At 39.1% G+C, this 24,132-nt stretch overlaps 1 protein-coding gene across 4 annotated transcripts in view; it reads left to right on the top strand.

Annotated features, from left to right (window-relative positions):
• Nucleotides 1-24,132, top strand: part of LOC139131002 (amyloid beta precursor protein binding family B member 2-like) — a 154,935-nt gene that overhangs the window by 120,899 nt on the left and 9,904 nt on the right. For all 4 annotated transcript variants that reach the window (XM_070696893.1, XM_070696895.1, XM_070696894.1 and 1 more), the window contains 5 exons: nt 7,084-7,239; nt 7,910-8,062; nt 10,479-10,606; nt 20,514-20,776; nt 23,770-23,856. In XM_070696893.1, the coding sequence (XP_070552994.1) occupies nt 7,084-7,239; nt 7,910-8,062; nt 10,479-10,606; nt 20,514-20,776; nt 23,770-23,856 (787 nt within the window). The remainder of the gene's footprint in view (nt 1-7,083; nt 7,240-7,909; nt 8,063-10,478; nt 10,607-20,513; nt 20,777-23,769; nt 23,857-24,132) is intronic.

The raw sequence follows: 24,132 nt of genomic DNA, 5'->3' as shown, positions 1-24,132 counted from the left end.
AGCAGGTGTACGGGTGGAAAACAAAGAGAGGCCAGACAGTTTTCATCCGTGAAAACAAAGTGCAAGACATGACATGATACACCGTAGTAGAGTCATCATCATGTTGCCCCTGGCAACAAATATAAACAAAACCAAACAAAAGAGACCGCATGACTGTGCCTGTTTGTGGCCTTGTCTCTACAGGTGTCTCATCTTCAGAAGCTTTGCTGTTGCTCACCGTCATGCAACGGTTAGCAGACAAGTGTCTCCGATTAGCAAAGAGAACTTTTAGTACAAAGATGAGTTTCAAAAAAAATGATCTGCAAAAGCTCGTAATTTGAAAGTCTGTGTCAGAATTATGTTGTTCACTGCAATTTAAAGTGACTGGCTGAAGTGTAAGCAGAAAGGAACACCAACCGTAGACAGTAGTTTCTCTACTGTCTATGCACCAACAAACAAAGGCAAAGTTCGCATAAATTCATTTTTGTATGATTCTGAGTTTGAGAGTGTGTTTCATTCCATTTTTGAGTCAAAAGAAATCCTGCACATTTCTTCCGTGACAGCAATTCAACTGTGAGAAAAATTCAGAGACACCGTATCATACATACAACCTCACACCCTGTGACTATCAATTTCCATATATTCACAGCAGAGTACTCTGCGGTGCGTGGTTGCCGGGCTAGATGAATTGTGTGAGCTGTGTTAACAGGATTACATCTTCTACCTTTGCTTGATTGCCTTAACTTCTGACATTTTCCATCCATAGCTGTTGATTTAATCTTTGCCCTGCATGTAGCGGGGCAGATCTGAATACTAATTAGGGTTCAGCCCAGGTTACAGAATCCCTGATTACATTTTGCAATAAAATTTAGGAGAAATGGTTATAGGGTTTTAGGGGCCGATACGGAGTTAAGAATAGAGCTCCCCTCAATGGGTAGAACATTCCACTCAGACACTGAGGAAAGAGTGGGACACATGTACAGTGCTTGCATTGCAAGTACCGTATTTTGGAGATAACAGGTACAAAGTGTAGACTTTAATTCATGTGGAAAATTTTCCATAGAATTTGACTTGAAAAAAATTTGCTGACTACCGGTATGTCGGCTTTGGGGGTGTTTCAATTCACTGCTAGCCACTGAGGGCTGTCAGCGGATCCAGCCGAGCAGTTAGGCGGAGAAAATTATGAAGATAATAGAAAGCTACAGAAATTGACACAGCCAGGCAAGCGTGAACATATTGCCCCAGTCACAGCATGCAGAAACTGTAATCAAGAAATCAGTCTGTTTGGAAAAGATGTGGTATTTTCATACTACCGGAAGCAAATCCTGCTTCCATTGTGATCACATCTAGGTCCATCGGTGATATACATTTTCTTTCTCTCGTGGGAAGCAGGTGGTAGGTCTTACTTCACCTAACAGGCTAATAACACACTAGCAGTAGGTCTGCTATATTGAAAAATAAAATGATTTTGGAATTTCACGTCGTTGAAATGAAATTGAGTGACCCCTCCCTTAGATAGATGAGAAGAAATGGTGGATTCCTTCAAGCAGTTGCAGTTGAATTTGTGTATCCCTAGGTAGTGTTGAAGTAGAATGGCACAGCTAGCGTAAAAAGATTTCTTCAAGCTGATCATGAATACTGTAATCTGCGGGAGAATGATCTTTCTGCATTCAACCCTAAATGTACCATGAGGCGTCGTGCAGCATCAATCAAGATGTGTAATGTTTGTACGCCACCTCAAAATTCTCAAAGGATTCTGAAATTTGTGAGCAAAATCACACAATGGGGGACTTGGTCGTATGTTCAGGAGCTCCCCTTGGCACATGTAAGTGAATTACTCTATTCAAGCAGGATGATAAGTTGTGACTTTTTGGAAGAAAGATTAGTTCCGATGATAAGTTGTGAATTTTTGGAAGAAAGATTAGTTTCGTCAGTATTTCATGCATCTGAAATGTAGACCCATGCAGACATTTACACAAAATGCCAGTGCAAAAAACTCTGGAATAACCAGTGCAGACATCAGTGATATGTCAGTCAGTTATTATACTCCTCAAAAAGTCTATTTTACTAGCAGTTATGGGAGCTTCTAGCACCCATTCATTGGTGATATACTTTTTTCCCCTGTTTTCCGTAGAGAATTGCCAGACGTTTATGATGTACAGTGGTATAGTCTGACCAATGTTTGATGGACATGCAGTCCCGTTGCAATGTTGCAGTGAGTTATGTTCACAGGGTGTGACCTTTGCCTGGCCCTCTCGTGACCTTTTCAAGTACCAGCCTTATTCACCCACTCGTTTTTGAATGCAGAGAGCATCATAAAAATTCCTTCAGCGGCTAATGTTGCTTCCAGATGCATGGGCAATTTGGATCAACCCGTACCGGTATACTCTCTGTTCTGAATATGTGCAACTTGGAATCGCTATTACCGAAGTATATTCAGAACTTTCTTCGCGAAATGCGATATATGACATTTCGTAGTCCTAAACGTGGTCGTTGCAGATCATTCTCTCAGTGTCATTGTTGGCACATAAGTTCAAGAGCAATACAGAACAAAAAGAACATTATTAAAATGCAGCAGAGTATTGAAATAACCAGGTAATAATATCAAGGTGATCAATTAGAATATCCTGTGATTAAGTACAGGAGAGTTAATTCCCTTCTCGGAATCACTGAGACAGGGTATAGATCTTCTAGAGAGGCCGGGCTCGTTGAAAAAATCCATCTACTTCATTACTCTGACTGTTTGCATATGTCTCTGTAGACACAGACACTATTGATAATCAGTTCTCGTATCATTCTGCCTCAAGTTGCTCTCCAAAACCCCATCGCTGCAAAATCTACTCTGAGTTTTATTGCTAGCAAATCAATTTACCAGGTGATTGTCCCCCCCCCCTTGCTCTTCCAGTATATTTAAACAAAAATCTTTCATTTCTCGATAGTAACATGCATCGTTTGTATTTAATTGCTATATTTAGAATGAGGCAGTTAATCTTGCTGTACGCTAAACAGGGAAGATTAGGTACTTGGGCAGCAAAGTGTGTACATTTTAATGGCAGCTTGCTATTACATGTTTCAATTGACATTGTTTGAAATGTGTCATTTTGAAGAACACGGTGTACTCATTTGGCAGTTGAAGTCACCGGGGATTGAAAACACAAAGATTTCCCTCGTGTCAACTCCAAAGTGACCTCAGTTACAAAATATATAATGAGAGGGGGAGGGGGGGGGGAACCTGAAATGGGGAAGCCAACGGTATCAGTTCTTTCGTAATGAGCTCAGACAATTGAGTGGATTCCTCACTTGAGAGTCCTCAGACATGGCCGAATAGAATAACTATATTTTGAAAATTATGGCAGAATTACAATGCTAAGGGCCCTTCAGATATTGACCCGTGGGATCCAGTAAGACTTATTTGATTTGGCTTTGCCAGTCAATTGGCTGAACCCGCTGCTGTGTAGTGTTGGAGTGATGATGTCAAAGGGAGGGCTGAGGAAATCCCATGGCAGACGGCGGCAATGCGTGCTCAAATTTAGCAATTTAGTTAGGCGCCAAACTTTAATGCCGGGACCGTACTGGAATTAACCCAGCCACTGATGCATACCAATTTCCGCGACACAACTCCTGCCGTGTTTGTGGGTATTCCTATGTCTTTCGTACAATGAAACCGCTCATTGGATTAGGCTTGTCAGTTTGAGTTTAGCGAATTTTCTGTCTGATGTGTAGCAATGTGGCCCTGATCGATAGTAGAGTAAATAGTGTCTGGACAGATTTCCTCCTTTGAATTCTCCTCTGTAAATCCGTGCAATCCAAACTGTGTGTCTTCAAAACCGTGCATTGATTCTTGACAAAAATAATCACCTATCTGTCGATGAGACTATTACCTACGTGCAAGCCGCATTATTCTTCTTGAATTAGAACAAAATGTTTTTGCGTAAAGCTCAGCAGATGCGTCTGTCAGTTTGTTTGTCTTAGACCACAGATCAATATGTCCCAAAGACCCAGCGATGTGTGTCCATGATTCTGAGTTTTCAGAGCATGTTTTCCTTTCCCATCGTGTAGTCACATGGATCTCAACTCGTCGGCACGATTTAAAAAGCACACATATTGGTTATAATTCCCCCCAACAGCGTAGTATTATATCTTGTTTGTCTCAGGTGGTGTTGATGCTGTGTTGATAAGTTGATGACGAACGAGCTGTACAACACTACGAGTCCAAATTTGGGGGACAGTTATCTGTGGCACAATCATCTCTGATTGGATGGGTAACAGAATTAATGCAAGAGCGAGGTGAAGGAGAAAAAAGAAAATGACTCAGATACATGTAGGAAGCGACTTTCAAAAACATTCTGCACAAAACCTGAAAGAGATCTTCATGAAGCTGTAGAAATTTTCATTTGTGGGCTATCTCATGGAGAAAGTCTGCTCGAAATCAGAAGCAAACCTTCGTAAAACTCCAGTGAATTTCAGTTGACTTGAAATAGAAACTGCATACATTTGCCGCAGACGTATACTGTGAAATCAAATTCCAGACGTGATGGGCCTGACTGAAGCCCAATCAAAGATGTATCTGGTTGACGTACTCAATAAATAATATAATCCTGAAATGTTTCCTTCAAGTCATCTGTTGGTGAGTTCAGATGATACTTGCACAGAGCACAGTGTGGGCAAACACTCAAATTGATTATCGGCAGGCTGTATTTCACTAGATTGGAAAAGCAGCCATGGTGTGCCCTCAAGTACAGTCTATTATCCAATGGCATTGGACTTTTATAAAGTTCACTCCACGGTGTTCAGGGTATTGAACCGTCGCTCTGGTTGTTCAAGTAGTAGTTCTGTGCGCATTTTTTGATGCTATGTTGTGAATATGCTTATTCCTCATACTGTCACAGTGGTGCCATTAATATGAAAATACAAGTATTTTTCTGGAATTTTTTATGAGACCTTGGGAATAACTCTTTTGGGAAATGGCGACATGAGAACTGTGTTACTGTCAATGTTTTGATTGAAACTATACAAACCACACATCAGGGTATCGGAATACAAACTGCAGCAATAAACACAGGTGATAAGAGGCCAAATTTATCCAAATTTATGGTAACAGCAGCTGTCATGTGCATAAGGCTATATTTAGTAAAACTCCTACGATCACAATCATGGCTATTCATCGTGTCCTAAACTTATAGTGTGCTGTCGTGACCATGGTAATTAACACATTGTATCACATTGCTCACTTGTATCACATTGGTGCAAACTGTTCTGTACTTCCAGGCAGGCGCTCATCAGATGCTGCTAGGTGTAGTTACTGCAAATTTGATGTTTGAAACGTGAATGGTTGATGTTGAAACCAGAGGTAGTATTTGTCGGTTTTTTTGCCGCTGCACTGAATATACATGAACAGTGCTTGGTGAAGTTCTTTTTCACAACGTGCATACATATAGTCAGTGAAGATGAACATGCTGTCAATCAAAATATCAGAGTGAAAAGAAGTGACAGTTCAGTTCAAAACAGCTGTTACTACACACTGTTGAAGCAGCGTTACCTTTTCACGGAATATTGATTGCTTTTTTAAGAGTCAAGACTTCAGAACTCCAAGACCCAAAAGGTGATTTTTTTTAACCTCATGCCCAAGAAAAAATTTGGATCTTGTGAAATGTGATCCTTAGATGGACTAGTACATGACATAAAACAAGGACACCCCTCACCCCCACTTTTGTTCTTCAAAATGAGTCTGCACTCAACAGTATACTTCCTCTGTCAATCACAGAACGTAGTTTGGTTAGCAAAGTTCCCTGATAGCACAGACAGAAGTGTGGTCATGACCTAGCCAGTTTTATGTACGTGTTAGAGCTCTTTATTCCGCAGAAATGAATATGTACAGTAGAGAAGGAACAAGCATTACACGAGTTATTTGCAGCTGTCGGTATTTTCACTCTCAGGCACTTCATACAGAAAAGTAACTCTTAGTACGAACAATTGTAAAACTGAAGTGTTTTGGGTGAATAGGCGTTTTAAAGCAAGGTAAGACATGACCTTGCGTTCCCTTCGGCAGGTTGAGTGACAATCAGGAGTTGTTTTGCCAGTCACGTCGTCGTAAGTCCAATAAAACCAGGAACTAAAGTCTTCTTTTCTGTACCCTGGAATCTGGAATGTGAAATCACCATTCAGTTCAGCTGCAACTGTTCAAATGACATTTTACAAGCGAGTGCGTTTCTGCATGTTGCATTGCTCTACTGCATATTGTCCTTATCGTCTGCGGGCAGGTTACCCACTCCGCATACCAATCAGCTAGACATTTTCGCATCAAGGAAGTCATTTTAGATTTTTCTCACTGGATGCGCACGAGAGTATTCATCAATTGTACCGTGATAGAGATAGAATTATTACAGCATGTGTGAGACTGCGTGTTCTAAGCTTGTACCATACCAATGAGTGTTTCTGAAGTGCAAAGCTGTACAGTTACACAAGTGTAGCTTTATATGTACGTTTTAGGGTTAAGTAGACAGAATATGAATAAACTCCCCGTGGGAAAAATATATATATTTTTTATAGCTGGATACACAGCTATATTTCATGGTCAGGTGTGCTGTGCAGAACTCTGTTGTAAAAAAGTAATGTGCTGCAGCCACCATCTCATGAATATTTAAACAACTGCCCTCTCAGGTGATAAATATTAAAAGTACTATCTGCATACATAATGAGTTTGCCTCATGAATATTTACATGTACCCCTTGAGATGATGGCACTACTGAATAATTAGATAGCTGACAATGGCGACATTGTGAAATGACCCTTTACATAACTCAATCGAAAAGGAATTGGGTGTGTGAGTTTTGAATAAAATGAGATTCCCCAGATTTGAATTTAGATGGTGTTGTGTTTTTGTCTCCACTGAGTTTGAATAGTGCATGCACACTCAGGCTGATGTTTTATGGGTTTTGCCGTCAGGTTCATTGCAAATAAGTGAGTTATAGCTGAGTGTTGTGCATGGCAAAATGAATGAACTTTTTGAAAATATGAGGTTTGATAAAACTTAAGAAAAAGTGAACAAACACAGAATGGCCGTGTATTTTATCAAACTTTTATATTTTCTCATTTTCATTTCAGAACTACTCACATCTGCGTGTCGGTCAGCCTGGCGGTGGTACTAACTCTGATCCAGATTCCAGTCTGAAAGAGTTCCAAGAGTCTACTCTGAGATATGCGTCTCTCAACATTGCGTCCGGCAAGCCACATCAGAGCCCAAGTCATGCCGGAAGAAAGGTGAGTCACGATAGATGTTTGATGGCCGATAAGCCTGGCTGAAAAAAACAATGATTTCTCCCCACAAGGTGTCTTTTTAATTACTCTCAGTATTTCATATTTCCTTGAAACTACCCTTCTGCTTGAGGAAAAAAGGTCCCCATCAGCTGTAAAATGGTCCAGGACACTAAATGTACTACAGTAATAGGGATTGTTTTTCGCTTCGTGAAAGTGTGTAGGTGTCTCTGAGCAAAACCGATGACATTAAAAAAACACAAGCAGGTATATCCCAAGAAGACCGAAAGTCACAGATATCTCTTGGAGTGTAACCCGCGGATCAGATATCTCATAAAGACTAAACGTCAAACAAGCAAGCTGTCGTGATGTTGTGCATGATAAAAGGATGAGTGTGTGCATGATAAAAGGCTGAGTGTCAAACGTTGACATCTCCAGCATGTTGATAGAACTGATTGTTTGATCTTACACGTTGATTGCATTGCTAATTGTCCTATGCGAGTAAACAGTGAATTTTTTACAGAAACACGAATTTGTGTCTATATTTAGCTTTGTGATATTCGGTCTCAGATCTTGCTAATGATCAAGTAAATTGTCTTAATATTTAAAACGAAATGCACCAAAGTTATCAAATATCATGGCATTATTAGCTTCTCTGCACGTTTTGCTTCCATAGAGTATCAGATTCCATGTGCGTTCTCTCGGTTGGGTTGAAATGGATGAGGTGGACCTGTCGCCGGGAAAGAGCAGTGTGGCTGTAAATAACTGCATCAGACAACTCTCCTACAGAAAAAATGACATCAGAGACACTGCTGGTATTTGGGGAGAGGTGAGTGTTTAGTAACTGAAGAGATGAGGTTTGTTTTCTTGGAGGGGGAGAGACTGAGACAGAGACAGAAACAGAGAGACCGACACAGACAGACAAATGGGCAGAGACAATAAGAGACAGAGGGACAAACAGACAGACAGAAACGAGCAGGAACAGAATGATAAACAGATAGACAGATAGAAATTGGTACAGACAGAATGATACTTGATAGGCAGATGGACAGATAGAAATGGGCACGGACAATGCCAGACTGACAGACAGACAGAGGGAAGAGGAGAGAGAGAGAGATACTTTGGGGATTACAGATTGTGACAACAAAGGAAAAGACAAGGATGTAGAGTATAGTTTCAGGTTTGCAATTTGTTTTGTAAAGATGGCAAACTTCTGTCCAGAGTTTCAATCAACAATCCACCTGTTAGCTGGGAGTGACCGCACCCACTGTCTGTGTGTCCCGCTCAGCAGAGAATGCTTTAGACTAGAGCATCTGGGTAGACATACAGACTGAAGTTCCCGTCACAACACGGAGAATTAAACTTTCATGTGCTGAAAGATCTGTCCACAGTTTTGATGACTTATGGGATAGCCAAAATGTCACACACTCACAGAGGCAGCAAACGGCAAACGTATTCATAACCAATTAATGACATGGAAGTAGATTAAAAGTGCAGTTGTCTGCCTTTTTAGCTCGCTGTCAGCGACGCGGAGCTTATCAAATAGGTTGATTTTCCGTCGTTGTCTGTCGTCGTCCGTCGTCCGTCGTCGTCGTCCGTCGTCGTCCGTCGTCGTCCGTCAACAATTGCCTTCTTCTCTGAAACCGCAAGTCCAATTGCTTTGAAATTTTATATGCAATTCACTTGGGGTGACCTCACTTAAGTTTGTTCAAATTGTGGTGATATTTGCATATTTGTATTTTTGGGGCATTTTCTGCTGTTTTTGGTAAAAAAATCTTCTTCTCTGAAACCGCTTGTCCGATTGCTTTTAAATTTAATATGCAGTTTACTTAGGGTGACTACAGTCAGCTTTGTTCAAATTGTGGTGAAATTTGCATATTTGTATTTTTAAGGCAATTTTTGTCATTTTGGTAAAAATATCTTTAAAAATCTTCTTCTTCAAAACTACAAATCAGATAGCTTTGATATTTGGTACATATGTCCCTAGGGATGATCTATTTCAGATTTCTTCAAATTGTGCAGAAATATGCAAATTTGCATTTTTAAGACAATTTTTGCCATTTTTAGTCAAAAAATGTTTTTTTCAAAAAGTACTGGTCTGATAGTTTTGAAATTTGGTATACAGGTTCCTACAGATGAACTAAACAATATTTATTGAATTTCTGATGAAATCTGTAATTTTGTATTTTTGGGGCAATTTTGCCATTTTTGGTCAAAAAATGTGTATTTCCAAAACTGCTCATCTGATAGCTTTGAAATTTGGTATACAGGTTCCTACAGATAAACTTAATGATATTTATTGAAATTATGATGAAATCTGCAATTTTGTAATTTTGGGGCAATTTTTGCCATTTTTGGTCAAAAAATGTGTATTTCCAAAACTACTCATCTGATAGCTTTGCAATTAGGTATACAGGTTCCTACAGATCACCTTAATGATATTTATTGAAATTATGATGAAATCAGTAATTTTATAATTTTGGGGCAATTTTTGCCATTTTTGGTCAAAAAGTGTGTTTCTCAAAAAGTACTGTTCTGATAGCTTTGAAATTTGGTATACAGGTTTCTACAGATGAGCTAAGTAATATATATTGAATTTCTGATGAAATCTGTAATTTTGTATTTTTGGGGCAATGTTGCCATTTTTGGTCAGAAAATTTCATTCTCAAAAAACTACTCATCGGATAGCTTTGGTTGACATGTTCTTAGGGATGATCCGATGTGATATATTCAAAGTATGATGAAATTGTGTATTTTTGCAGCTTATTTTAGCCACTTTTTTCTGGCCATTGCATTGAGCTATCAAAGATTTCCACCTTCTTCATCAACATGTGTCAAAAATAGTTACTCTCTACATAAACACAGCGGAGCTATATCGGCCGCTAGGTCGCTTGTCAACAGCTCTGGACAGTTTACCAGTCCCTTTGTGTCACATTTTAGTGTTAAATTGTGTAATATCAAAGACTTTGCATTGTTGTACACAGAGTGAAAGAATCACAAGGTTCTCACAGCCATGATAATTTATCATGATTCTTTCACCAGGAAAAAAATGAATAAATATTTAGTTAGCTGTCACTTTACCTAGAAGTTTGAAATTATTCCCAGTGGTGGAAAGAGTGAATTTCCAATAATAAATATAACGTGTACCTGACACAGATGCAGACAAGTTTTATCTTGTAATTTTAATAGCATCTTGTTTGGATGGATAAAAATTGCAATATTTTTTTTAATTTTGATTCTCCTAGGGCAAAGACATGTACATGGTTCTAGAGGAAGACTTCTTAAAACTAGTCGATGTTTCAGATGGTAGCGTGCTCAACTCACAACCAGTGTGTGAAATCAGAGTGTGGGGCGTCGGTAGAGACAATGGAAGGTGAGACAAGGATTTATTAAAATAGTTGTTTCTTTATCTAATTGGTACTTGTTATAATGAAAGTTTTAAAAAATGGTGGTTTCCTTTCAATTTGTGTTGTCAGCATCCATGTTTAGTGTTACAAATTCAGTTTGTATGTATTTGTGTGTGTTTGTGAAGAATTGCAAATTTGCAGTCTTTTTTGTCTGTCACTCTTTGTTAAATTGTATGAGTTGTGATCAAGCGATGCAAACTTCCAGGTTTTTTTGTGGCCAGTTTTGCTGTGTGCTGCAGATGATGTACAGTCATGGCTGTCTCTATGGATTTTTTTTAGTCCACACTGATACAAAGTAATCGGGCAATCACCACATGCTGTAGTTCTGTCGGATACCATCACAAAATCATGGGGCTGATGTCTGATGTGTGAATTCATGCGTGTTAGTGGTGTGTGCCGTATTGAATGCTGTATGCCGCTTCGCAGACAGAACGCCGCTCGGAACCACCCATAAGGCTTTCATTCCCGTCTGGCAATATTCACAATGGCTGTCTGTCACCATTGCAACTTGAAAGATCAATGAAACGCCTGAGAAATGCTGCCCTCATGGGTTAGGTGTTTTTGTATATTTTTGTGCATGTATCATTATCAGTCTGCACGGCATACCTGCAGTCAAAATTATATCTTTTGAAGGTGAAATTTCAGCAACTGTCCCAGCTTTGAAGGCAGCATCTCTTCTTGTCATACGAAACTAATATCATGATAAATATTTCTCAAAAACACGCTCATTATCATGCATCGCAATTAAATGTGAAATTAATTTGTCAGCAAGAAATTGATCAGTAGTTCTATAAATCATTTCAAAAGTTGAGACAAAAAATATTAAAATAATGCAAGAGTTAATCTTTACACTGTATCTGGGTTTAGCTGATCTTTAGCTGATTTTGATAATTGTCAAATAATATGTTTAATGTTTCTAATCAGGAAGGTTTAAGTTTTGTTCATGTTCATTAAGCAGAGTACAGGTGTCTGATGGAGTGTTATAATATGAGGTAAAGAATGTGTAAAAAAAATGTAATAGATAATAATTACTGCAAAATATTGTCAGATCACCGCGTCCACTCTACAGAGTCTGTTATTCAACCTTTCTAATTATTGGCGGCAAGAAGCTGTTTGTGTAGGAATTGAAATCTTTAATTGATCAAAAGACCTGTTGATGTAACTCTCAGGCAACCCAGATCGGTTTAGTAAAGAAATGGATGCTGATTGTAACTAAATATTGTAGAGCAATAACCACTGATTTAAAACCAGACATGGGCATTTGAAAAAAACATGTATAGTGAGAGTTGTGCATTGCTGCTGTTATTTGTTACGCCCACAGGTTTAGGAAAAAAAAAATGTTTTTCAACGGGTTGTGTGAAATTACCATTCCAGTCAGTCAGGGAATAAGATTGGTAATTATGTCCAACTGTACCTTTGGAACGCCAGGCAGCCCAAACGAGGGAATTCATCAAGGGTTTTGTCAGACAGAGTGTTTAGCAGTCACCGCACATCAGCAGTGTCTGGGAAGCTTGACGCAATAAATCCAGTGAATTTCTGCTTGCTGGCCTGCCGACTTGATTAACAAGAAAATGGAGTCACATCTCTGCGTGTGTTTTCTTTGATTGGCAAATTTGAAAAACTGTCTCTTTTCTCATGTTTGTGCGAGGCAACATAAATTCGCAGTGACGACCACGACAGAGAAAAGAAAAGGAGTAGTTAAGTGCTTGAAATGTCAATACGTGTCTCCCGCGTGAAAAAAAAAAACTGCGGAGAATTACCAACGACTCTCCTCCCCAGATATTACCAGTAATGGATAAACTGGAAATTATTAACTTAAAGTGTAATATTTGACTTCCTTTCAACAGCTTTGATATCCTTTTCAGCGATGTTTCAATTGAAATTCCATTTTGAAACCCTTCATTAGCTGAGTGTTTATATTGAGACAAGGCTGAAAGCGTGTTTTCTCTTCTCCTGTCGTAAAATCAATCAAATGAAACAGGAAAGATTGCAGGGGTTAGGTTCCTCCCCTTCAGTGTTTTGTAGCCGCAGATCACAGCACGGAAAAATATTCTTCTAATCACGTCCTCAGACTTCTTGTAAGTATTGCCGGTGGCTTTAAAATTCACGACAAAGCCTGAAATTGGGAAAAGGCCCAGTTTGGCACGTTCCTCTTTGAAAATCACACACACACACACATGCACACACTCGCTTGAGATCTTTGGACGGATTTTAATTCAACTGAGTCGCAAACAGAGAATAAGTAATCGGGTAAGAAGTAAAACGCCGCTGATTAATTGGCTTATTGCTTCGGGAAAGAAATGTGGATAAGAACACAGGCATGTGTGATACAGAAAGACTGTAAGACAGCAAAGTGAAATGGAACCATCAAATGTACAATAAAATTAATCGATTTTGTGATCTGATACAATGTTTGATTCCGAATGGGCATCTACAGAAGAGCTATCACATAAAATTCAAGTGGATAAATAAAGCTTTTGAGAAACTGTGATAAAAAAGGATATGAGAATGCTATTTTATTTTTCGTCATGTATATCTTTTAGGAAGACGCAAGTACAGGAAATCCTAGCTAGCTCGGTTCATGATTGCTGTTCTTTCAGAACTGTCTGCCCATGAGGCACATGAATACATGCAGTCCTGCTCAGACTGTCAGCAATAGATAACATTTTCTCTGCCCCAGCCCTGTAGGGAACTCTGGAATTATGTAGTGATTTTTTTTTTCCACAGATAACATTTATTATTGAAAGGAACAAGTTCTAGAGTTGCCTCACACTCATTCAAAGGACGTTTCCAGTCATTCCAAAAGGCAATTTTTTTGTTAAACCAGGTAATTTCATGGTCCAGTGAAAAGGTGAACACAATAAGAGGGAAAGAGAGGGAAAAAATCTCTTCCTTGATGTGTGACGGTTTGAGTGTTTCAAAGGTCTATCAGATACTACTGTTTCTAGTACATGTAGGAAAGGTAGATGGCCGGGTTAAATGGTATCGAGCTAAAGGAGATATTAATGGCATGCACTGCAGGATTGATCAAGCTACTGAATCTTTCCCTCTGTATTTGACATACAAGTCTGTACTTTATGTTCATTAAAGTTAAAAAAAACCCGGCAATGTAGAGAATACTTTACCCAGTTTCTGTCCGCTTATTTTTCAGCATAAGTTATTAATGTATGCGAAAGTGACATATTATGTGATTGGCTGTGGTGGCTTGTTACATATTCAAATGGGGTGTGGGCTCTGAGCACCATATATGGTAAAGAGTAAAGCTTTTTGCCTTGCCCATTAAACACTGTCGCGGGACATGAAGAAAACAACTAAATTCTCCGGTAAACTGCTTAACTAAATTTGAGACGGAGAAAACTAATCAGTTCTTTCAGGCCAAATTTGTATAAATAATGAGAAAATTATTTTTGTAATTGCTAGTTTAACGCATCCTTTGAGTGTTAAACATTGCATATGGTCGTCACTGCTTCATGTGATATGATATTTAACAGCCTGTGTTCATATTATATGCACTAAGTAAAATAGAAATGAAAGGTTTGTCATCCAAATTTTCTTTCTTATAATACGAATGTGTTTACACAAATTGATGTAAAGATGGATGTCCAAATATTGAATAAACAAATAAATAATAATAAATTAATGAACATAAAAGTCTTAAATCAGAAAAAAAAACATTATTCATAGAGAAAAGCTGCCATAAAATGTCATGGGGAAAGCTGGTTTTGACTTCAGTTATCAATGCTAGCACTCTGAGCATTGCTTTCAACGATCTTAAAAGTTGCCATGGTGAAAGCCATCGTTTGTGTATTTTATACAAATATGCTACATTCATGTGTGATATTTAGAACTGTATGAGTGAGTGTGAAGATGGATGCAATGAAAATATCCAACTTGTATTCATATCAAAATGTCTCAGGTGCTGTGCTATGGTTATAGGTTAAGTATGTGTATAGTGAGTGGCTGTGCCTCTCTACCATGCCCAGAGCCAGCTGTCCGTGTTTCCTATCATTGTCATATTTGAAAGTAATTTGCATTTAGCATCATCACATTTGTTAAGGTGATATCCTCAGCTCTGTGACTGTGTTGTTCTGTGTAACCCTCGTGTCTTCACATTTCAACTAACATAATATCACATTTTCTGTCATTATTCTTGCTTCATCCTGTGTCATCTCTTACAATACAACAGGGAAAGGTAAAACTAATTTTGAATATTCTATAGCTATGTGTACTGTGGCATGTTTGTGTTTCTGCTCTACTTGTTCTCAACAGTTGCATTAGCAAATTCTATTTTTGTCCTTGTAGATAATTTAAGGTGTGTTGAGTGTGGCAACTCTTTATCTGTGTATGTGTGTGAGTGTGTGTGATAGAAAGTGTCCAGTTCAACATCTCTCTTGAGAAGTAATTACACAGTGTATTCTACACGTACAGATGGAAATCTTTACACAACTGCAAAACCTATTGAAAAAAACACAAGAATGTTAGGTATGTCAGAGAGCAAGTCACATTTACTTATCATCAATGGCAGTAAAAAAATTTCCTAAAGCAGCACGGATCCTAAACTGAAAATGCTCTCATGACCTTACTGAATATACACACTGCAATACAAGTCAAAGCGTATTGGTTGACTGCCCAGAGAATGCTATGCAAACAGCACATCTCAACTAGTTTCATCAAAAATTTGTGATACAATGCCATATAGAGTTTCAGAGAAACTGTCCAGTAAAATTGTAATGATTCGGTCACCACTAGAGTCAAACATCAAAACGCCACCAACATTGTAACTCTAAGAAAGACTCCTTTGGGGATACATTCTGTACGCATGCCAATACAGATTTCACAACTGTGGCATTTCTTTCTTTATTTTCCCCGCTTGCTATCAAATCAACTATATAGATTCCCCTGATGTTCAAATGCATTTTATGATAAGATCATTTTGGTATGAGCATCACAGCTGTCGTCAGCTGCCTCCCTCATTTATCAGTCTCAGTTTTGATCAGTGATATCAGAAGGGGGGCTCTCTATTTGAAGTCCTGGATCCCCCCACTGTCAAACAATATTTGCCATGAAATTAGCCGAGAGTTTAGTCACAATTAAGATGGACGGCACAGATATGATTTCCTGGAGAATGATCCATTAGCACAGAGGTGTACGTAACAGATAACAAACAAGCTTTCAGAGCTGCTAGGCATCAATTCATTTAAGCCGTCAAAACTAACTCAGGTGCCATTGTTGTTCCTCTAATTGATGTTAATGCATCGCTTTGTGAATTTTATCAATGACATATTAGCCAATGCAGATGTTTTTTGTGCAATTATTAGTGTATTAGTCCCAAGATAGATATTGATAGATATAGAATATGTTAATATGATATGTATGTATATACACACATACACACACATGTGCACATACACATACACATATGTAGACTCACAGACACTCATAGACACTCACAGAAATATGTACTTGTGATATATTGCATAAGTTAACCCTATGAGGCCCCAACTCATTGTCAGTGTCTGGTTTGACATGCAAAGTACAGCGTGCAGTATCCACTGTCTGATTCATATAATCATATTTTTGAACTCAAGGTTTTAGCATGGTTTTGTGTTGGACTCAGTAAGTGGCTGTCCCATCCCAAGAGAGCTTAACATTTTCTGAAGGAGGGGAAAAAAAAAATTCTCTCACTTTCTCTGCCTTTAAATGCGTGTTGTGTCTCAATCACATTGCCCGCACTGTTAGCCAGGATCAAGTTGTTAATGGCCAGCTAGATTCATCATCCTGTGTCTGAGAGTTAATGCCCTCAGTGTCTGGGTTATTCATCAAAAAATAGACTTTCTTTTTTTTCTGCTGTTCTGTTTCCCCCGTACCGAAGCATAACTTTACGGAAGGGGTCTTCAGTGCAGGCACAGCCCATCCATCTGCTTGGACAGTGACGTCATCAGCAGTTAAGAATTTGCCTCGTCTCTTTTCTTATTTCCTGAACTCTCGTAACCCTGCTTAATTTATCATGGAAGTGTCCTACCGGGTGGATTTTCTCCCGCTTCCTGCGTCGTAACTTTCCAAGTAGCTCTACATTGTGATGTATCTCGAGGCAGTGAAAATAAATAACAAAAGTCAAACTTCTCAAGGAAAAAAAAGATGTAAACTTCTGCAGGGCAGCTGTTTATCAGAAGGGTAGCTTGAATTCACTTCTACTGGTTTTATAAAACTCATGGTTTATTGAATACTACTGTTACAGTGTAGATACATCAGTCTGTGTACACCCCCTACTCCCTCCCGCAATTAACATAAAATGTCCATATCAGCACTCTTGATGTGCATAGTGATATTCCCTGATGAATGTGAAATGCAATTAGCATGTATTCTGGTCAGGCCCCTTCCTAAACCCTCGTGAATCTATCAACACTGTGGCATTCTCCTGTCCCTTATTTGCATGATTATGATGGATGGGGTCTTGGCCAGGCAGCCCCTGTGACAGGCTCCGGCCATCAATCTCCCAGCTTTCCCAGCAGCCGAGGTGCAAATTGCCCACATCCTGTGGTGCTCACCGATTAATTTGCGTACGGCGCAGCGGGGATTCCACCTGATCCAGGTTAGACATTGATAGAGGGTCTAGCATTTTAAAAGGTGATTTCAGGACACGCAGACACACAGACAAAAAATTGTCAGTTACTCATAGCTGCTCAAGATGAATACATATATCAGGAGCCTGGTAAGGTTTTTTGCATCTGACAGATAAGCATCAGACATGATGGGTGTCTGTGTGTTTTGATGATTGAGGTAAAGCAATTTCGGAGGGCAGGTGTGTGAAAAGGTTATTGTGTAACGATTAATCAAACAGGCTCCTTCAGCTAGTTTGCTAATTTGCATATTTTTCTGGCTCACAATATGTCACCATGGGCATTATCCGGTGGTTTATTCTTTTCAGATTGGAGCATGTGTCATATTTCCAAAGCCAAAGGGTCTGTGATTAGACACTAAAACCTTGTTTCATATTCTAATTTTATTTTATTTTTTATCTATAATCATCTGCAGGTCCAACCATTGTTTTAGAATATTGATCACTGCATAGAAAATGCAAGTCATAGAATTGTACCTATTTCAATAGTACCATGCACTCAAATGGAAACAGTTTCAAAATTCAAGATTTTTCACGGTTTCCTTGGCTCTGTTCATCGTCATTGCAGAGACTTGAAGGAATTGAATCTTTGTGTTGCTGTGGTTGAAAATCCTAATAAATTCCATCTCTTTTGTTTGTTAATGATTTGAAAGCTCTATTTATTGTGAACAATCTTCATTTCATTTCTGTTGACCTTTACATGAATGGTGAATTTGCTTGTAATTTTACCAAATACATTTTTCAGTGTCTGCTGAAATTCCCATCTAAGTTTCTAAACAGTGTGTCTTTACAGTGTCTAAAGAATTCTTTATTTCAACTGTGTTTTACGGCAAACGTGGCTAATATTCTAATGAAAAATTCTGATAAAATTGATGTCCATCCGAGCAGCAGCAGGAGGAGGATAGACTATGTGATATTGGTTGTGGGCAGGAGAGTTTGTCAAATGGACTGTAATGCACGTTGTTGTCTCTGTTGATTTGAGAATTCAGATCTCAGGGGCTAACAGTACAAGATAAAGAGATTCCCTTCTAATGGAAGAAATGAGTGGCCATGACACTGATCACCAAAACAGAAAAGCAAACCCTTTTATTTCTGCATTGACATCAGAATTCTCAATATGCAACGTTGATGAGCCTTACTCAATAAAAACTTCAAATTACACCTTTTCCGTCTTTTATACTCCGAAGACAAGTTTTCCCATCTGAATTTTATTTTTTCAAGACCTCAACGATACTGGGTTTGGGCATAGAACAGGGAATTCAAATGCTGTCCAGGTAATGAAATGTGGTTCGGAAATAAAAAGCCGAGCCTGAAGTTACATTTGATTAGTGTTTTATCTGCAAATGCCCATAGATAAACATCTACACAAATTGTGAATAGGTCATGGTACATCGTGGCTATGATGTAGAATTGGATTATTAATGCAGATTGCGGTGCCCTGAGCTAGCTTCAGAATTGAGAAATTTTTTTCTCTCTCTATAAACTGTCTAGACAGCACCAAGACAGTCTGTCGACTTTCTTGAGTAATCAGGGCAGATTTAATTTTAGGTCAAGATATTTTGTGCTGGGCTATTTTCTGTCATCCGGGCACGTGTGGATGTGTGACTGTGTGTCCATCTAGCAACTTGCCGTGTGTGTTTGCGGATCGGTTTGTTGAGTAAGACAAGCCGGCAAACTGATTACTGAGAAAAAAAGTTGTGATCCCAGATAAAGGCAGGAAATGAAAGGGGAAATACATGAATAACAAATGAAGCGAGAATCTGCATATAGCCTGCAGGGTAGCTCAGCGGTTGCAAGCCACTGTAATGCAGTGAATCAAGTTAGTAAATTCTGTGTGTCAGCCCTGGCTATAACACCACATGAATCTGCAATCACAGTGTGTACCTGTAATGGTCAAGTCAACGTCAAGCTCACATGAATTTTTGCAACTGTATGCACCACTTATAGCAGCTCCAGTGTTTCACCAACTGACAACACCTGGACACCTTCCAGCGTGATGATCCCAGCTTTAATTGTCAGAAACTGTATGCCATCAACAGCTTACCCACTTTGCATGGCTTTCATTTCCCCTTTGAAGTGAGGACTATAATACCAGTGACTGAGTGACTGCCTCCAGGGCTGTGTTTATCCACCCCCAAGTCACAAACATGTAACCTTTTCGGCACCTTTCAAGACGATTGCTGCTCATGGATTTTATCCATCTTTCCTTCCTGGTTTAGATTTACACCTCTCTCTTTTCAGACCCTTTTATAATGAAAAGGAAAAAAAATCACAAATTGAATACCCTTCTCAGTTTATTTAGCTTTTATCTCCATTGAGTCACCATGGCAACCGGATGATGGAGCGGGAAGATTTTGTTTCGGCGCAGTATCATCAGCTTTTCAGCAGTGGAGAAAAGCAAAAAATGCTTGTTTGTTTAACTTCTTTTTTCTCCCAAAAGTATGTCTGGGTTTGGAGGGCATTTTCCTTGAAACACCTTGATGCTAGGCCTTCTTAACGTTAGATGAAAACTACTCTATAAGCCATCTATTAAGCTAATCAAGTTGACTATTGACTCTGTGGTGATGGCTTATTGACATTTTTAAGCCCCAGCCTTGAAGTTGAATGTAGGCGTTTGTAAAAAAACCACATTGTGTGGGACTACCGATCTGTAAATACAGATGTTAATGCACAGACTGTTGTAGTGTATGGCTAATTTTGCCGCTCTACCAAAATCTCTCCAGCGTCTTACTGCTGAAAATACAGTATTCTCCATGATCCCTGGTGTATCAAGTGTGTTTGATGTTCCCAATAGACTGTCCCCACACATTCATCGACACATCATTGCTGAGATAACTCGGTAGTTTCATCAGCGAAATGAAGGCCAAAAGTGCAGGTGTTATGAAATATCGGCAGGTTGCACGACATTTTATATTGAACATAAAACACTCACTTTATGACCATTCGGTCAACACAAAGAGTTAGCATTCTGTGCCAGTTACAATGCATGATGTATTTTGATTGTGTATATGTCCTAAGTTAGTATTCTACTGTGAGCGATGAACCTCACGGCAAACATGATACATACATGTATTGCGTACTTTCTTTCTCGGAATATTTTATATGCGACTATTCCAGGATTCTTTCAGGAAATATAGCAGTTGGTAGAAATAGTATATGTCATTTCCATGTTTTAAACGATGCTTTTATGAAGTCAGAGATGGACAATGCAGCAATTGTACTCACCTTTTTTTCCGTCTTCCATCTGCTTGCAGGGATTTTGCCTATGTCGCCAAGGACAAAGGAAGTAAGAAATTCAAGTGCCATGTCTTCCGATGCGACATCCCGGCCAAGGCTATTGCCAACGCCCTGCACGAAATCTGCTCCAAGGTGATGACCGAGAGGAGGAAAACCAACGCCATCTCCATGGTGACACAGGGACAGGTCGTGCACCCTCACACCACCCATATCCCACAATCAGCGCGCCCGGTGACAACCAAGCGAGATTTAGAGAAGATAGAATCTTTACCAACTCAAGGTAAGAGACTCACTGTGTCATATGGTGGTCTGTTAACAAAACTTTAAGTATCATTTTTGTGTGACAGTCGGTTTTGACTTTTGTGGTTGATGGTGTTATGTTGAATCAATGTATATTGGTTTTGATAGCTGTGAATTTGTTTCTCAAGTTACCGAACAAAGGACTTTAATTTTTCATCCCATATCGTTGAGCACAAAGCCAATTCTAATTCGTAGCCCTAACTTTCTAGATTTGCCAATGTCTCTACACTAACTCTCCCTTTGATTTGGAAGTTATAAGCTTAGTTTCAATAGTTTTGATTCAACCATATCTGTTATGTCAGTGAATAATATCTTTGAAGAAGTGTACAGAACACACACAGATAAAATTTTGTCAAAAGAAATGAAAGACTGGAAGACCTGCAGAGAATGTATTTAACATTGCATGTATATGGAAATGTGTCGTAAGGATGTTGATTCTCTTATAATTTGAAGTCATGCACTTACTGTTATAATCGTTTCTGCTTTGACTGGACTTTTTACAGCTGAATTTTATCTTTGAAAAATGTAAAGTAGAAATGCACTTAAAGAAATTGCATGCAGCAGACACAGTGTGGACTAACCAGATTGGTAGTTGAAATGCTAATACCGCATTAGCAGCAGATTCAGATTCAGAAATAATACACATTTAGAGAAATGTGTGCCAAATTGTATTCAGAATTGGTCATTGAAAAAAGATGGTTTCTATTATTATTCTAATTGTAGTGATGGAATGACTGACTAGATGTTGCAGTAGATGCAAAGTTATTTCAATTGGTGCTGTTTTGTCTAATCCATCAAATTTGAGTGTCTAGGTTTGTCTGGATCGTGTGTCTTTAATATTCTGTGCCAGCAGTCTCTGCTTATTAAAAAAAAGCAAAAAAACCTGCAACTGTCAGCCTGCCAACTCAACCTTTCTGTAAAATGTGATGGATCGCTAGACATCATACCAACAGTCTCAAGTCATTGAATCAAGCTTCACCATCGCGGTACGGTCTTTGTGTGATCTACCTGACATGGATCGTGCACTTCATCCGATTTTGACTTCTCCGTCCCTTTCATTTGGTCCGTTTAAAAAATATGAAGGACCCATCAGACTAAGTGATGGATTTCATTAGACACCCTGACAGCCTGTGACGGAACATAGCGGCTGCAGATTAGCCGGTACAAAAAATCCAAATGAAGAAAATAATTGAATTTTTCGATGTGTCACTTTTCATAAAGTGTGAAAAAGAAAATCGTGTTTGCGGTTACACAGAATATTCCCGCAAGCCCTGTCAAGGGGTTTTACTGAGTGCTGATTTCAAGATATCTAATACTTCAATAATCAGAAGGGCATGATACGTACATATCATACGTATCTATGCAAATTTGGTCTTTGTACACCAATCCTGGTCTTCTTGTTGATCGAAATGGGCAATTATTTCATACCTACTGTGTGAAAATTTTCCAATTATCTGTATAATATACGTATATTGTGTTTATCCTCGTAGTATACATTGTGATTCATCCTGCTAGTTCACATTTTGTTTTTAGTTTTATCAGGAAAAACTTGCATAATCCGATCCCTGTGCAACTCTTGGCAACTGTCTCATCAAAAATGCTCATAACAGAACCAGAGAATTGGCAAAAGAAATGCTGTAGGTTATGAGATTTTTCAGTTTCTTAAGCTGTCATTTTCAGATGAATTGCATCCCTCTAAATGTGTAGGAATATAATGATACTTGAAGAACAAAGTGACAGAAAAATTTTCCTCAAATTTTCAATAGCCCTTATAAAAATGTCTTTCTAATATGGCAAAAAAAATCACTTTGAATATGATTTGGCAATTGCACTTTTGTTTTCAGTTTGTCCACAAGAGGGCAGTATACTCAGCATCGCAGAAAGATAAAAAGGTGCCCCATGAGTTGGGGCTCCCGCTGCTTTCTTTTGCACTGAATTTTATAGCAGCACTCTCAATCAGTGCCAGTCAGCATGACAGCAAATTTGTGCCGGTGCGAAGGTGACAAGTGTGAGGAAAGTAAACTGAGGCAGCCCGGCGAAGTGTACGTGTGAAAGCACGTAAACGTTATCACTCTCCCCCTATTATCCGTAGAAACTTATCTGCTGTAGTGATATGCATTACGGCCTCTCTGGGGAATCGGGCTGTCGTTTGTTAATGGGAGTATCTCGTGTCCTTAGTGTTCACCTTTACAATGCAAATCTATCAACTTAGAGATGAGCTGAAAATGTCACTTTTACATGACTTTGCAATATTTGCAATTCCCTGTATCAAGACTCTTCATTACGATATCAGTTGACTTGTATTTCATCCGCTCCATCAAACTCATACGAGGGAGGAAAAAATTCTCTGATTTATGATTTAATTTCTGTAAAAAAAAGATTGAGTCCTTGCATATTTTATGATTGATTAATGAGATGCCCAGCCAATTTAATCATTCAAAAATGAAGAATTAATAGCCAGTACTGTAGGATTACTGTCTGGAATCTGTCTTGAGCACTTACTACTTTTTCGTTACCATGGTATTTGCATAGGGAAAGATTTGCACAGATGTACGAAGATATTTTATTGTCACTTTTCATCTCATTAGTTATTCCGAGACAACATCAGTGTTTTTTTTTTCTCTCTTTTGTGGAGTCTTTGAGCGTCTCTAGCCGAGAGTTTGGCTCAGAGACGTAATTACGCACCACTGTCATGTACAGGCTGTAAATTTCCCCCTGCACGCAAATGACCTTCATTAGTATTCAACCTGAACGATCCGCACAGAGTCCTCAGTCTGCGGTGAAGCTCAGTCTGTCTGGGTATGGCTAGAGTCGAGCCTTTCCCATCTCTGTGTTCGACGGTGATGAACCCAGACTCGGATTTGAATCAAAACTGCCTCACCTGTGATGAGGACCCCAATCTCAATGCCGTGTACTGTACCCAGGCTGCTGTCTACCTACAACCCGTCTTACAAAAGATCTTTCTCTCCTCAGTTGTGGACTTCCCTACTCCGAAGGCAGAACCCACCACAGTGTTCAGAGCGTATTATGTCGGCGGAACTGAAGTGCACAAGGCAAACGGTGAGTTGATAAAATAGATGGATTTATTCCTTGCCACGGATAACTAGCTCCTGATCTCGTTCATTCCTGCTTCCAGGCACCTCCAGTCAGATCCGGCTCTGTCTTGTTTTGAACAGGGGGTCCCTCTATGAATTATCAATGTAAATAGACCATCAACATGGCCGCCATTGTTGCTGAATGGACATTTTTCTATGTAAATAAACATATTTGTCTGTCTGGAAACGTTTAGGCACTGCTGCAGTCTGAAATTTCATGAATCTTATTTTTGTGTTTCTC

This window comes from Ptychodera flava, chromosome 4 (genome assembly GCF_041260155.1).
Source record: "Ptychodera flava strain L36383 chromosome 4, AS_Pfla_20210202, whole genome shotgun sequence".
Taxonomy (NCBI): Eukaryota; Metazoa; Hemichordata; class Enteropneusta; family Ptychoderidae; genus Ptychodera; species Ptychodera flava.
This window is presented reverse-complemented; position numbering and strand designations above follow the sequence as displayed.